Here is a 15741-nt window from a genome sequence, read left to right as displayed (position 1 = left end):
GCTTCAGCATAGCCACATTGGGGGCTAAATGGAGAGGAGACACACTGGTAAACTGACATAATTTAATGTGAGTGGGCCTGGTCCTGCTCCAACTGAAATCAAGTCAATGGGAATTCTGCAGTGGACTTCAGTAGGAGCAAGTTTGGTGCCTGGAAGTGCAAGAGGGATTTGGGGGTGGCAGGGTGGGGAGGTGGAGAGGAGAGGGTAATAGTTGGAAAAGTATCCAGCAGGAGAGTGTAGGATAAAGCAGGGAGGTTTCCTTCATTTTACACCCTTTAGTTGATAGAGACTGTAGCAGGAAAACCAATCTAGGTACCTAAGTTGTCATGAGTTATGATTCTTGGTAATTCTTGCAGAGCCCCGGCTTTTGAAGGCATGTAATTATGTGAGAATCCGCTTTTTTTTTTTTTTTTTTTTAAAAGATAAGTTTCTAAGTTTGCAGAAAAAGCTTGAGAATGTGACCTCTAAGAGCTACAACAGAGAAGAAAAAGAATGCCAAGATCTTAAAACACTCCCCCACAAACCACACCCAACCCCCCCCTCCTGATTTTAAAGCCAAGAACATGGGATTTTGATGTTTGATTTGGGAATGCTTTGGCAGAGGGTCTGGGGGGGTGTGGAGAGGGAGGGGCAACTCTAACTACTAAAGTGTCTCCTGCAGGATCTGAGCATCGTAACCCTTAATCTCTTTCAACGTGCAAGTTATACCCACTTGTACTATAGATTCATACAGTTTAAGACCAGAAGGAACCCAGCGACCCCTCTATTGAGCCCAGGAACTTGTGTTTGTGGTCATGCCGACAATCATTTATCTAGCCCCCTAAAACTGGCCCTAATTCTCTAAAGGCTATGCTACGTGATTCATTTGATCCACCAATATTCTGACCTCCTATCAGATTTGGAGAGCTCCAGGCATTCTCAAAGATGGTGTGGTTTGGCCTAATTTGGCCAAGCACATATATATTCTTGTCCAACCCTCTGAAAATAGGCAGATCAGATGGCAATTTAATAAGTATAAATTACAATTGGCAGGAATAATTTATGCCCTTGAGCCTCTGTCAGCTAAAAATTAGACATCTAAAGGCAAAAATCTAATTCTCAGGAACGTCACATAGATTAGTAATGCACACAAGAGGATTTGGAGGTCTAGAAATGAAGGGATTGTACTGATCTATCATCGTAGTTTTGTCATTAATGACAGATACAATAATATTCTTCACTTCACAGATTGTTTCGTAATTGCCATGTGGAACTGAGCACGGCAATAGCTCAGACTTCTGCAGCATGGGAGAAATGCTAGAGAGCAGTGGTGCTCAATCTTTTTTGGGCTCAGGACCCATTTGTAAATGTTTATGGCCTGTTGCGTTCCAGGAAATAGCCTGGGGTGGTTTCAGTCGGCTCCTGCACCCTGGGAGGGTTGGGTCCTGCCCGGAACTCACCCAACAGTGATGGCTCTTATGCTGTGGGCTTGTCTGGGCTTGGCTCTCCGCTCCAAGCATTGCAACCTTTTTCAAAGTCCATTGTCTTTGCTAATGGACCATCAGGCCTGCCTGGCTTTTTGTTGTTGTTGACTAGTTGAGGGTGACACCCAAAGTAGCACATTTAAAATACAGATACATGGTCAATATTTCTAACTTTAGATACAGAACTGATACAGGCATACAAATTGGATAATCACATTCAGTAAATCATAACCTTTCCAATGATCTCTTACATGAGCTATCTTGCATAAAGTACATCTCAGTTATGTCATCCATATAATAAGCATATTTTCAAAGAGTGACTGCAGACTGCCACATGATAACCCCCTTCTACTCTCACTTCCTGGCTTTATACAAGCCCTGCCTCCTCCTGCCCAGATGGGTTCAATATTCAATTAGTGAATGTCAGGGACCATCCCCCCCCATGCAATCAACCAGGTTAATTAGCCCCTTCTGAGCCACCTTTACCCCTTCCAGAGTGCTGTGGGGGTGAACATCCCATCACAAGCTGTATCAGAGCCAGTGTGAGGAAGAAGAATACGGATTGCCCGGGTGCTTTAGCAGCACCTTGGTTTAAGTAAGTCTTCAGTTGATTTACAGACCAAACAAGCACGGGGTGGCAGGCAATTCATGCAAGCTTTCTGGGTTCTGAAATCCTGCTATGGGCAAGCTGGATGGAGTAAATGGACTCTATGGAAGTATGGCTGCCCAGAACAGAGGGGAGGAAAGATTATTTGGCTAAGAACAGAATAAAAGACAACTTATGTGCAATAGTGAGGATCTGTCTAGACTGCAGTCACTGGGTGTGACTGAAGTTGGAGCAGATATTCTGAGCTAGCTTTATTCTAGCTAGCGCTCAGATCCTGGAGCGGTGAAACCGCAGCAGTGTGAATCACAGCAGGTGGTACAAACCCACCTGGAACCCTGGGTAATTACTCACAGGGCTAGCCTCCGCTGCTCCAGGGTCACTGTGCTGGGACCCACGCTAGCTAGAATAAAGCTAGCTCAGGAATGTCTACTCAAGCTTCAGTGACTGCAGTCTAGACCTGGCTTCATGCTGACCAGAAGAGAGGGTCCTGTGGTTAAAGCACTGGACTGAAGAGTTTGGGTTCAGGGCCCAGCTCTGCCATCCATTGGCTTACCCAAAGTCACACAGGCATTTCATTTCTCTGTACCTCAGCTGAGAAATGGGGATAAAACCTCTTTAGACTGTAATCTTTGGGGAAGGAAGTGTTTCTTACTATGTCTTGGTACAGTGCCTAGCACAATGGGGCCTTGATCTTTGGTGGGGCCTCTAGGGGCTAGTCTAGTGTCAGTGACCATGCTGAATTTGACACAAGTGAGCTCTGTACAAAAGAAATATACGTTGTAGAAATGTTATCAATATTGTAAAGGAGCAACAGGAGGCAGAGGGATTCAGAGTTGCCTAGACCAGCCTATGTTACGTTTTAGAGCTCTGCTTTTCAGAAGACCCAAGCCTCCAGACTAGCAGCTCTGAGAAATGTTCACCTTCTGAGACAACAGCCATACATATTTTGCAAAAACCAGCTGGGTATTCCAACTGTAGTCAGAGAAACCTGGTAAATCTCAAGTCACTGTAGGTAGAGAACAAGCTACTTCTAAAGTTAATTTCATGTATTAACTGAACTAACTCCTAGTGGAGTTTTCCCCACATGCTTTAGGATGAAGGATGTACACTTACAAATCAGTTTAAATAGAGAATAAAGTAGTCTCATTATCCAAAGAATGAGTATACTACAGCCATGGTCTCTGCACCTAGTCCTGCCAGTAGACTTTTTTTTGAGGGCATGGCCTTTGGTGGTAAGAGTAATTTAATCTCCATGCCCATTGCATTGGCTTCTGATGAACCTGCCAGCAACAGGGGCAGCTAGTGCCAATGAAATGAAGAGCTTTTAAAAATGAAAGTGTCGCAGGAGACGTTTGAAACCTGCCCTTGGTAAGCAAAATTTAGCAGAGTCTCCTAATGGCATCTAAAAATAGGTCCTAATTATTTACATGTGTATTGGATGCAAATACAAGTATATATTAACAGTGAGTTTGTCACACTCAAACTAGTACACATTTGCTGTAATACCTAGTGTCAGTAAATAATGGACAGAACAAGCAGAAAATGTGTAAGTGTACTAATATCGGAGGGCTAGAGTCTGATACAATTACTTGTTCAATAGCACTTCAGTCTCACTAATCCCACTGACATCAGTTGGACCAATTGGAAAGTAAGATTCAACCCAATGAGGGTATCAGAATAAAGGCTCTGAACAATGGTCCTGCACTGGGATCAGTGTGAGCCCATGCAGAGCCCTGTTGACATCAGCGGTGCTCCATAGGTGTGCATGGCTGTCCGACAACATGCTGCATTTAAACAGGATTGGGGCCTAAGCAATGTTTTCATAGTAAGTCAGCTAAAAAAGAAATTCCGTTATTTTGATACCTCAAAGTTATTAAACTCCCTGACTTGCTATCAGAATGATGGACTGGGAATTTGAGAGACTTCAGTTTTGATTTTTTGAACTAAGAAAATAGACAGAACATTGCTGTTCATAAAAGGACTCCAGTACAGAGAGTGCGACACAGCTCTAAATTGGATTTCCTAGGGGGGCAGGGAGGGGGAGGGTTGGAGAAGCAATTTTATTGTTATCAAGGAGATACCTGGATGTTTCTTTCAAGTTACAGGACTCTAATATAAAAAAAAGGAATATCAGCAAGAGGTATGAATCCGAGTGAACTAGAGTTAAGTATAAAACCAATTAGTGTGTGATGGTCCAAGCCACTGGGTTATTGTCCATGCGGGCGCAAAAGGGTACAATGCCATTGACATCAGTGGCATTGTACCCGCTTACACCAGTGGTGAATTTAGCCCAAGTGAATACCTGGAATAAATAGCCACTCAGGTCTAGAAACAGTCATGGCTCTCATTTTAATTGAATACTGTCAAAGCAAACTAATGAAGAAAGTAAAGGAGGAAAATTACTTGCCCAGATGTAAATGTAATCTGAAAGTCAATGCTAACCCCTGGAGATACTTGACACATACACAAAGTTAAAGTGATCACCATATCTGGAGTTAGGAGCTGGAGGGAACTGCCTTTCCTATTGACAGTCCCACCTTCCTCTGGAGTTCTAAGTGCCAGATCTGCTAGATGGCTAACGTTCTGATAGTGCACAGGTCTGTCGGTGGTACCTGATTCTTCCTCATTGTCTCAGTTTCCGAGATTACCTTGGAGAGGTGAGGCTATTATAAAATACCAGCAGATCTCAGTGATTTGAGAGGCTAAAGCTTGACTGACTCACTACAGAGAAGCCAAGGCACAAAAAAAGTGTTCAGGGACAGGGTAGGAATTGGTCTCTACTTCCTCCCACAGATATGTGGATGCAACTGTAGAAAATTGACGCATGAAGGTATGAAGAGAAATTCTCTTGCCATCTAGTTCATATAACGGAGAGTTAAGTTCCCCCAGTTTATCACCAGCCACAGAGTAAGAAAGGTAACATTGAACACAGCAAGGTTACAAACGCAAGAAATATATTTCACCTTGTGGCAGAGAGAAATAACTATCTGTGCAACACCAGTTCTTTAACTATTTGCACACATCATGCTCAGCAACAGAGAACCAAGTTCACTATACTGATATGAGAAGCCTTTACCTCTTAACACTACATACCCAAAATTGGTTATCTTAGCCATGATTAACCTAAGACTTGGGCCTCTTATCCCACACAGAATTCCATGTTGGCCTTCTGTCATTACAGTATTTCTCTTGGTTTATAAATGGGTCACAAGACACCTTTCATGCAATTATTTCCTTGAGTCTCCCTGCAGCCCAATCTGTTTTTCTCTATACAACAATTTAAGCCTCAAAATAATTCAGAGAATGATTTGGCTGCCACATTTGGCCTCTGCAGCTTTCTTTCTGAGAAAGCAAAGCATGGGACCCCAACAGCCCCCTTTGTAAAAACCCAGGGGAATGAAACTACCTCTGAACCTGCATGGCAGGGGGGTCCCTCATGGATCTCAGCCATCTGCACTCCTTTCAACCTCTCTATGGCATTGGCAACATAGGGCAGATGTGTCATGGCACATCTGGGCTTTGCAAGCCACATTGGTTGTTGCAGAGTATGGAAGAGGAGGTCACGCTGCTTTAAGCAGCATTGACTAATATTCCCTTCTTTCACACCCATTTGGCTGGTGTAGGGAAAATGGCCATGCCAATCAGAGTGATTCTTCTGTGGTTCCACCACTCTGTTTCTTTGAGATGTCCATCCTCCCTTCTCTCCCCTCCCCATTCCCACAGAGAGGTTCTGGGAAGGGAGAAGAGCTGGCTATGCAAGGAGGGGAGGGTGGGTTTGTAGGGGAAAAAAAACCCCATTCATTGTATCTGAGGATCCAGGGGTCTTGAACTGAGGTTTGTCAGTCTCCAGGCAACCTTTGCCTCCCAGCCACTATCTAGTAGCTTACTAGTAACTACTGGGTGAAGTGGTTAATGGAACCCTAGGCCCACCTGAGGCATTGCCCATAGTTCTCCTGCTTGGCAGAAGCATCCAGCCCCACCGACTGGGCTGGCTGGGATATTTAGGGAGGCACAGGAAAGGGTCTGTGTAATTGGGTGAATTCCTGTCTGGCTTTTCCATCAGATCCTGCCTTCTCAACTAACTCCTCATCCCTGCTTCCATGAATAGCACCTGGTTCCTGCTTTCCTGCCCACTTCTTGATCCCTGCCCCTTGCCTCTGACTCCGACCCCTGGCTCAACTCCTGACTCTGACCACTAGGTCTGGTCACCCAGTCCTAATAGTATCTGTTGTTCTACTCCACATGTCCCCCACTGCCAGTTTCTACAGATTTCTGTATGTTTGTTCCCCTCCATGCCACTCAGAAGAATGACTGTAGGGGGCTCTAATACATTCTTTTACCAATGGCAGTGTTATCTAACAACCATGGGGAGGAAGAATTTCAAGGACAAAAAAAACAAACAAACAAACCTACACTACTTAAGGACAAGGGGGTATTTTGGGTCATGGTGTAGAGTATTAGAAGAAAAGCAGGACTTGTATTTGTCAAACAGTAAATGCAGCTTTTCCTATCTGTAAATGTCTCTTCCTAAAAAGAGCAGGTCTGGCCCTTCCCCACAGGACAGGGAAGCAGGCTTGAGTAGTCAACAGCACCAGGCCCAAAAGAAGCATCCCATTGAGGTCACATGCTCTTATGCAAATCATTGACAGCCTCCAAGACCATTCAGTAGTTTATAGCCAGGCCTCTTAGGCAACCTGGAAGATGAGAGCCTTCTTAGCCTGGGTGCTCTGTCTGTAGTTCTGATCTATGGCAATGGACCTGACAAGCTATGGCTTGATGACAGAGATACTTCTCACCACAGGTTGTATGGTGATCTTGATTCCCTGCAGTAGGGATAGGAGAGGAAATAGGATTCTTCTCTGCTCCCCTCAAGTGGTCATGATAACTAAGTCCAGTCAGGCCTAGTGGTTCTATATCTCAAACACCTACCTTGTCCCAGAGAGAACATTGAGACACCTCCACAGCCCCATGAAAGGATACCAATACAAAGTCAATAGGTACAGAGTTATACAGATCGTAATATTTTTATGAACTAAGACTTCCCACATTCACCACACATTTGTTGCCCAATTTTGTAAATCTCAAAAGGAAAATCACATTTGATCATCCATATTTTCAATATTCCTATCCTTTGTTTTTATTAATTCATTGAGTCCCATATCAGCGTTTCAGTTATTTTGCTCAGGATTCATGTCAGACTAACTGGTCTGTAGTTACCCTGGTCATCACACGTGCCTTTCTTGAAGATTGGCACAAGATTAGCACTCTTCCTGCCTTCTGTAATTTCCATGGCATTCCAAGATTTATTTAAAAAAAAAAATCAGTGGGCTAGAAATCTTCTCATGCAGCTCTTTCAGGACTCTTGGGAGCAAGTTATCTGGGCCTGCCAATTTCAAAATGTTTACCTCACCCTGCTCATTTCCAAATACAGAATGGAAATATTGATTGAACATTTCTCCCTTTTCTGCATCATCAGTATAATTTTATCATCTCCAGCTAGTAATGGGTCTATACTATTGCTAGGATTTCTTTTGTTCCTAAGAATAACAGGGTTGGCACCCACCTCTCACGAGCAGCCCTCTTGGCCACTGGTTTCTTCAGTGACTCAGCCTTCCGGCCAAGTCACGTATACTGTAGCTGGAACAGAACAGAAACTCCTTCCAGGGTATATAGTCTTTACCGTCCACCAAGGCTTCCTCCCAGGAAACACTGCCCTCTAGAACAACCCAAGAGGGTCCATCGCAGTACCCTTACTTGGTCTGGCTAGGTTACAAGGTCAGTCCTTGCTTGATCCCCACGGCCAAGCAGGAGTTCCTTCTTAGCTCCCCTGGTCTTCAGCAGCCCTCCCTGGGCTCAGTCCTGCCCACACTGAGCTGTCCATGGTCCTGCTGCTCTGCCAGCCAGCCAGGAGCCCACTCCTCTCTTTTCCAGCCCCAGGCAACAACTGACTGCTCTGCCATTGCTGCTTATTTTTATATGGCATTTCTGGCCCCTGATTGGCCACACCATCAGCCCCTCTGATTGGCTGCTTCCCCTGCAGCCACTCTAGGCTGCTTGGAGGATTTCTCATCTCCTTCTCTGGGGCGGGGTGAGACACAGCCGGGAGGCCTCCAGCAGGGGACCTCCGGACCTAGTCCACCCCATCACACTAATATACTTAGACTCCTTATTGTCACTGGCCTGCCCAGCTATGGATTTTTTTACTCTGATGTCTTTAGAGTCCTTATCAATTTTCTACACTTTGTAACTTCGAGTTTTATATTGATTGCTATTTCCCTTTCCCCCCTTTATTTTACTTGCTGCCTTCACTTCAACACTGAACTAGTAGGTGCTTTAGTTAAGATTAATTTCTTTTTGATTGCGGACTAGTGATTTATTTTGGTCATCTAACAAACATGTCGTAAAGAGCTCTCACTACTTAGTCATATATTGCTGTCTAAATTTTTCCTCTCAATTTTTCTCATAATTTTTCTCACTTTTAGGAAATCAGCTCTTTTGAATCATCATATATATAAAACTGGTTGGGACTGTCCTTTGTTTGCCCATAATCAGAATAATCAGGTCATGATCAGAGGTGCATACACAGCCACCAACTCTTAGTCCACTGATTAATACAGCTTTATCGGTCTATAATAAAAACCCAAAATAGTTACCTCATGTTGAGTGCAAGCCTTTTTTGTTAGAAAATCATCTATAATGCTAGTGATGTTTTGACACCGGCAGCATGTGACTTCCAATGTCTAGTTCCCAAATTGAAGCCCCCAACAGTACAATTTTTCTATGCACATTTTAAAGATAAGTACTTAAGGAGTAATTAATCCTCTTCTCTGGTTTGATTATCTCCAACAGATCCATACCTGTACTATCTCCTGAGCTTTGGAGCCATATGCATTCAGGTTCCTGTGAGTCTCAAGTTCTCAATAATTCTAAAAAAGGCAATGATGTCTTCGCTATAGAATACTGCCCACTACCTCTTTTACCCACGTTGTCCTTCCTTAATAGGTTATACCTGAACATTCCAATCTTGTGAATCACCCACCAGGTTTCAGTAATACGTGTATCAATTTTTTTCTCAACAATCAGCTTCCAGTTCTTCTTGTAGGTGTTACCCAGCCTCCTAACATTGGTATACAAGCAATTACAATGTCTTCTTTTCATATTCTGTGCCACATCAGTTCAATTTGTTCACAACATGCATAGTTTGTGCCACATTTGCCTTCTTAACACCCTCCCAGCTGCTCCAGCTAGCCTCCAACAGAGAAGAGCACCCACCGTGAGATGCAGACAATCCTGTTTGTTCAATGTCTTCTTCCATTGAAACATGGCCCAATATTCAACAAAACCTTCAGTGTCACAATCACGCAGCCAATTTTTCAACTCTAGTATTTTATGATTTTTCTTTTCTCTTGTGGGACTGGTAGGATCTCCAAGAAGATCACATGGACTTTATTTTTCTTCAGCTCTCTTCCAAGATCCCTGAAATCCTTTATGATCTATGAATTGGTTCCAGAAGACGAAAGAGATGCCCAGCTACGTCCTAAAATAACTACCAAACATGAGGGATATGGTATAGTGTTAGGGTGACCAGATGTTCTGATTTTATAGGGACAGTCCCGATTTTGGGGGCTTTTTCTTATATAGGCTCCTATTACCCCCCACCCCCATCCTGATTTTTCACATTTGCTGTCTAGTCACCCTATATAGTGACAACAGCACAGAAACAGACATTGCCCAGGTGCACTTCTTTGATGATTACCTGTCTCTTACTAACGCTTCCTACTGTAGGCTGGTTTTGTTATAGGAACTTTTTCCCCCCAAAAATGACTTTCTGAGGGCTGGCCCTTTAAATTTTGCAGAGACAAGTAGCTGCAGCTCTAAAGTGGCCATTTTTACAAGTGGCTGCTGCTGGCTGCATCTCCTTCTCTTCCAGCAGGTAAGTATTCATCTCCCTAACGCTCCCTAACGTAAGCAGAGTAAATTGCTTCCAAAGGGGGGAAAAGAAGAAAGCCTTAGGGTACAGTCTAAGAAGCAATCAACTGCCCCTCGCTCAGAATCCTGTGAATCAGCAAAGTCGTAAGGGTGGTAATACCACAACCCCCTTACAATAACCTTGTGACACCCCCCCCCCCGCAACTCCCTTTTGAGTCAGGACCCCCAATTTGAGAAACCCTAGTGTCCCCCATGAAATCTATATACTATAGGGTAAAAGCACACAAAAGACCAGATTTCATAGTCCGTGACACGTTTTTCATGGCTGTAAATTTGGGAGGGCTCTACCCATGAGAATTCTACATCACTGGACCCCAGGGGAACAGAATGTTGGTTTTTCTGCTCTCCCATGGCTTCTTTGACTTTTCCCACAGTGATCAGTGTGCTTTTCTTCTGGCCATTACTTGTGCCTTCCTCTTTATTTACTTCTTCCCCTCCTTCTTCTTCAACACCATCACCCTTTTCCAGAGCTATACTTCTTTGACCTTTATTCCCAGGCTGAGATGACACCTCCCAGCTAATCCTTTACTATTTCTCTAAACCCATGTCCCATCTATCATCCATCCTGTCCGCCTGAAATTCTCTCTCATAGTTTCATGCCTACCCATCTGGCTTCTCACTAACCTTTATTCCCACCTGCCACTCTCCCCCTTCCTGCCTCCCTTCCTCTAGACTATTTGCTCCATCTTCAGGCAATGCTTTAGCACCTCCTTGTCTTTACCGAACCTGGTTCTGTGCTTCCCACTCAGCATCTCACTTCTGTTAGTGATCTCTCCTCACCCTCTAGACACTGCCTTTGTCAAACACAGCTTACTTTACGATCTCTTCCTCCTTGAATTTCTTCATTCTGGACACCATTTGCTCTCCTGCCACATCACTCACTCGCCCCCCCACCCAGCCCATCACTTACTCCTTTCATGATCTTCTATTTATTTCTCTCCCTTCTTTGTGGCTCTCTGCCTCTGCTTCTCCCGGCCTTGTTCTGATTCCCTTCAGTCAATTCCATAGTCTCTACTTTCCCCATCTCTTTGCTCTTCTCACATAATTCTACATCTGCCCCCCTATCCCAACCTTCTTTTCCTCACACATTTGCTACTTTGCATTGTACCTTTTTGCCTTGGGAGACTATTTTAATAAATTAATTAATTAAATCAATTTTATTGTATTTCCCAGAGATTTATTTTGTACAGTAAATTCAAAGGTAGATAAATACAAAGAGGAAGGATGAATGCCATATTATTGGATTCCCTTCTCAAATCTCAGTGCAAGGCTTAGCAAATGAACATTTCATAGAATCATAGAATATCAGGGTTGGAAGGGACCTCAGGAGGTCATCTAGTCCAACCCCCTGCTCAAAGCAGGACCGATTCCTAACTAAATCATCCCAGCCAGGGCTTTGTCAAGCCTGACCTTAAAAACCTTTACAGAAGGAGATTCCATCACCTCCCTAGGGAACCCATTCCAGTGCTTCACTACCCTCCTAGTGAAAAAGTTTTTCCTAAACCTAAACCTCCCCCACTGCAACTTGAGACCATTACTCCTTGTTCTGTCATCAGGTATCACTGAGAACAGTCTAGATCCATCCTCTTTGGAACCCCCTTTCAGGTAGTCTTCTCTTCTGCAGACTAAACAATCCCAGTTCCCTCAGCCTCTCCTCATAAGTCATGTGCTCCAGCCCCCTAATCATTTTTGTTCCCTCCGCTGGACTCTTTCCAATTTTTCCACATCCTTCTTGTAGTGTGGGGCCCAAAACTGGACACACTACTCCAGATGAGGCCTCACCAATGTCGAATAGAGGGGAACGATCACGTCCCTCGATCTGCTGGCAATGCCCCTACTTATATATTTATAAGTATACATTTTAACATAATTTGAAAAACAGTTATGGGTAGAAGAAAGGGAGTCTAGTCTCATTTAACTTGCACATGCAGTTTTTGTAATTAGCTTAAGTGAACACACACACAAACACACACACCTTGAGCTGAAGAATAAATCACTGAATCATGTAATAACTGTTCTATAAAAGCTTGCCATGTAACATAATAACTTTCTTTCTAGAGAGGCAATGACAAAGCCCAGTTTCTTTCATGTGCTTTGAACTTTGGCAAATAATTTTTCTGGTGTGTGCAATTTTCTTTTCTCCTCTCTGTAAAGAGAGCACTGAGAACATGCAGGAAAGATTCATTATCTACTTCTCATTCCATTACCCGTCTAGTCACCAAAGGGCTTGGTAGTTGGAAGTGAATTCTTTGAGCCAGTAATAAACAAACATAGCAACAGTTTTGTGTTAAGAAAATTTTTATTTGTCCTTTGGATCCGTGATGAAAGCACATAAAATTACAAATGGAAGAAACATCATGCCACAAAATTGCATAGAATTCTTACAAAAATGTGAATTATGCATCTGAAACAATCAGATTGAGAAATGAAAATATGTACATGTTAACCGAAATATTTCTCTTATTTTTTTTAAAGCAAATCACCAAAGTCCAATCAATCACAGACACTATTAATACAATGTACAAGAGCAACATTGATTTGAAAGAAAGGCAAGCAATGTCCCTTTAGTTATCTTTTAATGAATACATAATAATAATTAATACATGAGCATTAATTAACATAATTATGAACATGTTAAATCCAAAATGTCCGGCATTTCATTAGAACTTTTAAAATTCTGCTTATACTGCCCAAACCAATCTATTCTCAGTAGTGTAAAGATATCTGAAGTGCACAATCTAGTTTAATATAGAGAGTTCTATTCTATACAACAGAAAGGTCCACAGTACAGCATTTCCACACATTCAACACATAACAAGGCAAATACATAAAAGGCACAAGACTTGCACATCATAAAAACCCTTTTTTCGTTATCTTATTTAGTTCAAGTAATATGAATATTAAATGATATCTGTATCACTGTAATAATCTGAACAATGCAAGGTGTACAGTATTACACACTACCCTACAACTGCAAAAAGTAGCACTGTACAGATATAAAAAATGTGAGTACAGTAAATGGTCAAATACAAACATACTGTAAAATGACTACAACTGATAGTATACTTAGTCCAACCATAAACTTTTTAAAATATAAATAAAAGGCTAATTTGTATTTGCCCAAGTCTATTTGAAAACTAATGGTGAATCCCTGGCTACCCTGAAGTCCCTGGAAGTTTTACCATAAACTTCAGCGGAGTCATGATTTTTACCCTAAGGCAATGATTACTATAATGCAATAGTCTTCAGTATTGTTGTGAACACTGCTATTCGTATATCCTTTCTATAATTTCAACAACCTATGTAATTTTTAGTTTATAAAATGCAGCATTAAATTTACCATTCTAGGTTTTTATCGAATGATTAATGCCAATCTTCAAAGTGCAAAAGTAGACTGATTTTTCTAAAATCAAGCTGAAAGTCAGACTGTTGAGTTCTATGGTCATTAAATTAGTGTAATCATCAACCAGAATAGTTTAATCCAAAATATGATCTCCAAAGAATGTGCAATTTTTCTTTTTGCCTGCTCTAAGTTTAAAAAAGAAACATCAAAATACTGTTTGTTTTCTAAGATTTGAACTTATAATATATATACACATATAGTATTTAACTCAAAACTTAAGCTTGATCGGTATTTATTGCTTAAATTTAAATAAAATAAGTTACTTAAAATACTAAAATCCTGAGGGAAAGCAAGTAAAGTAACTTAATTGCTATTCTTTATTAAAATGCTTTGCTATGCTACTATTAGACCATTTAAATTTATTTATTTAAAAATACAAATTAAGGCCCAAATCCTGCAAACATGTATGCGAGCATTATTATCCACGGAGTAGTTTCATTGAATCCAATAGGATTATTCATGTGTATAAAGTTACTCATGTGAGTGCTTGCAGGACTGTGGCCTAAATATGAGCTTGTTTCTTAGTTACACTAAGGGCCCCACGGCTCTGGTACTATAAAGGGGCCTTAAAGAACAAGTAAATTATATTTATTCTCACTTTAAAACTGCTTTACATGACGGGAGCAGTATAAAGTGGCCTTAGGGTAAATGAGAATCAGGCCATATATATGATCATACCCATATCCTCTTTTATAGGGATGCCAAAGAATAATATTTTTCTTTCCCTTTTCAAATATCCCGATTTTCTGAAAGTCTTACTAATTATTTTAATATAGATTTCTGAAAATATGCAGTTTATTTCTCTCATGCATATCATACAGTACATAAACTTGGATTGTTCTTCTGTTAAAGTATGCATATATGGATTAATAGATATTTGAAATAACAGGGGTGGGGTTTTTAAATCTGCTTTTAAACTTCAGATATTAGTAAAACTGAACTGCAGAATTAAAAATGATGAAAGATGTTCCTAAATGTTCAAATCCTGTAGTTTTAAATTTTTTTTATAACCTTATCAAATTCAGTAAGCTTAAAATATGATACTTAAAATCAATACTTTCAAGTCTGCAAAATATATATCAAATTTATTTGCTAAATGTACTTCAATTTACAACACCAACAACATAAAAAGAATCTTATGATTTAATGTTTGTTTAATATCACTATAACCCAGAGGTTACAACCTATAAAGGTTTTCTATTCACGTATCCCTGAAACTTTTCATTTTGTCACGAGAGCAGACCGACTGCAAATACATACATGCTCTGTGTGTATATGGATGTATGTGTGTGTGTGTGCATATATATGTATATGCTCAAACATATATGCACTCACACAAATGCACAACATACACACACACTCTTTCTCTACACAGACGAAGTCCAACTCTTGGTTTTAAACTTACTCTAATCACCACAGTTCCAACGAAGATTCTTTTTCAGCAGCAAATATATTTCTCTCCACATGATAAACATAATATCAAGACAGCAAGCCACCAGTGCTTGCAAAGCTAAAAAGGATCAAATGTTTCAGTGCAAATGTAACATGATGACACAGCTGTCAAGGTGCAGTTAGAAAGTAGGAAACAAAAATGATTAAGTATTGTCATACAATTCCGTAAGATCAGTATTGGTTTGGGATGCTTTGCACTGGCACTTTAAAAGGAAATCGGTGCACATTTGTCTGTGTACAATACTCTGGTCTTCATTAAACTATCTTAAAAGTGCATATGGCCTGAAAATTACACGTTGTATATTGGGGTGGGGGAGTATTAACACATTAATTCCCTATGTTCACTGCACTAAGCTTTAGTATAATAAAAAAAACGAAGAATGAGAATGAAGACCTTTGCACAATATCTTTATAAAATGTTTCTTTTTAAAATGTGCACTTCAATACAGATGCCTCCTGCATTCAGAAGCTGTTCTATGGCAGCTCACAACAGGAAAACAGAGAATGGGCACCATGGGAGTGGCATGCCCTGGCACAATAGCTGTTGCTTGTGGGCTGGCATGGGTAGTTAAAAAGGAGTATCAAACACTTTATCTGGATTATTTTCTTCTGTTTCCTCTTCATTTTGCAGAGGTTTATGGTTCAGTTTTCCACTTTCAGATGTCAGGGAGGAAGTGGCAGAACTGTGGTCTCCATCTTCACTGATTTTCCCTTTCATGGCATCCTGTACAAACTCCAGAATTTCCAGAGGGAGCCTTTTGAATTTGTCTTGATATTCCTGATCAAGTTCACCTTGTAACTGGAACAAAAACAAAACAAAAACTGTC

General features: G+C 41.3%; 1 protein-coding gene across 3 annotated transcripts in view; it reads right to left on the bottom strand.

The window, feature by feature from the left end:
- Positions 1-12339: 12339 nt before the first annotated feature.
- The window catches only part of PLCB1 (phospholipase C beta 1), a 627096-nt gene continuing 623694 nt past the window's right edge, over positions 12340-15741 (bottom strand). For 2 of the 3 annotated variants that reach the window (XM_054022546.1, XM_054022547.1), the window contains exon 32: positions 12340-15713. In XM_054022546.1, the coding sequence (XP_053878521.1) occupies positions 15483-15713 (231 nt within the window). In that variant the 3' untranslated portion in view covers positions 12340-15482. The remainder of the gene's footprint in view (positions 15714-15741) is intronic. The other variant, XM_054022548.1, reaches the window with a different exon arrangement.

This window comes from Malaclemys terrapin, chromosome 3 (assembly GCF_027887155.1).
Source record: "Malaclemys terrapin pileata isolate rMalTer1 chromosome 3, rMalTer1.hap1, whole genome shotgun sequence".
NCBI lineage: Eukaryota > Metazoa > Chordata > Testudines > Emydidae > Malaclemys > Malaclemys terrapin.
Note: the sequence above shows the minus strand (reverse complement) of the source record. Positions and strands in the feature narration are given on the sequence as shown.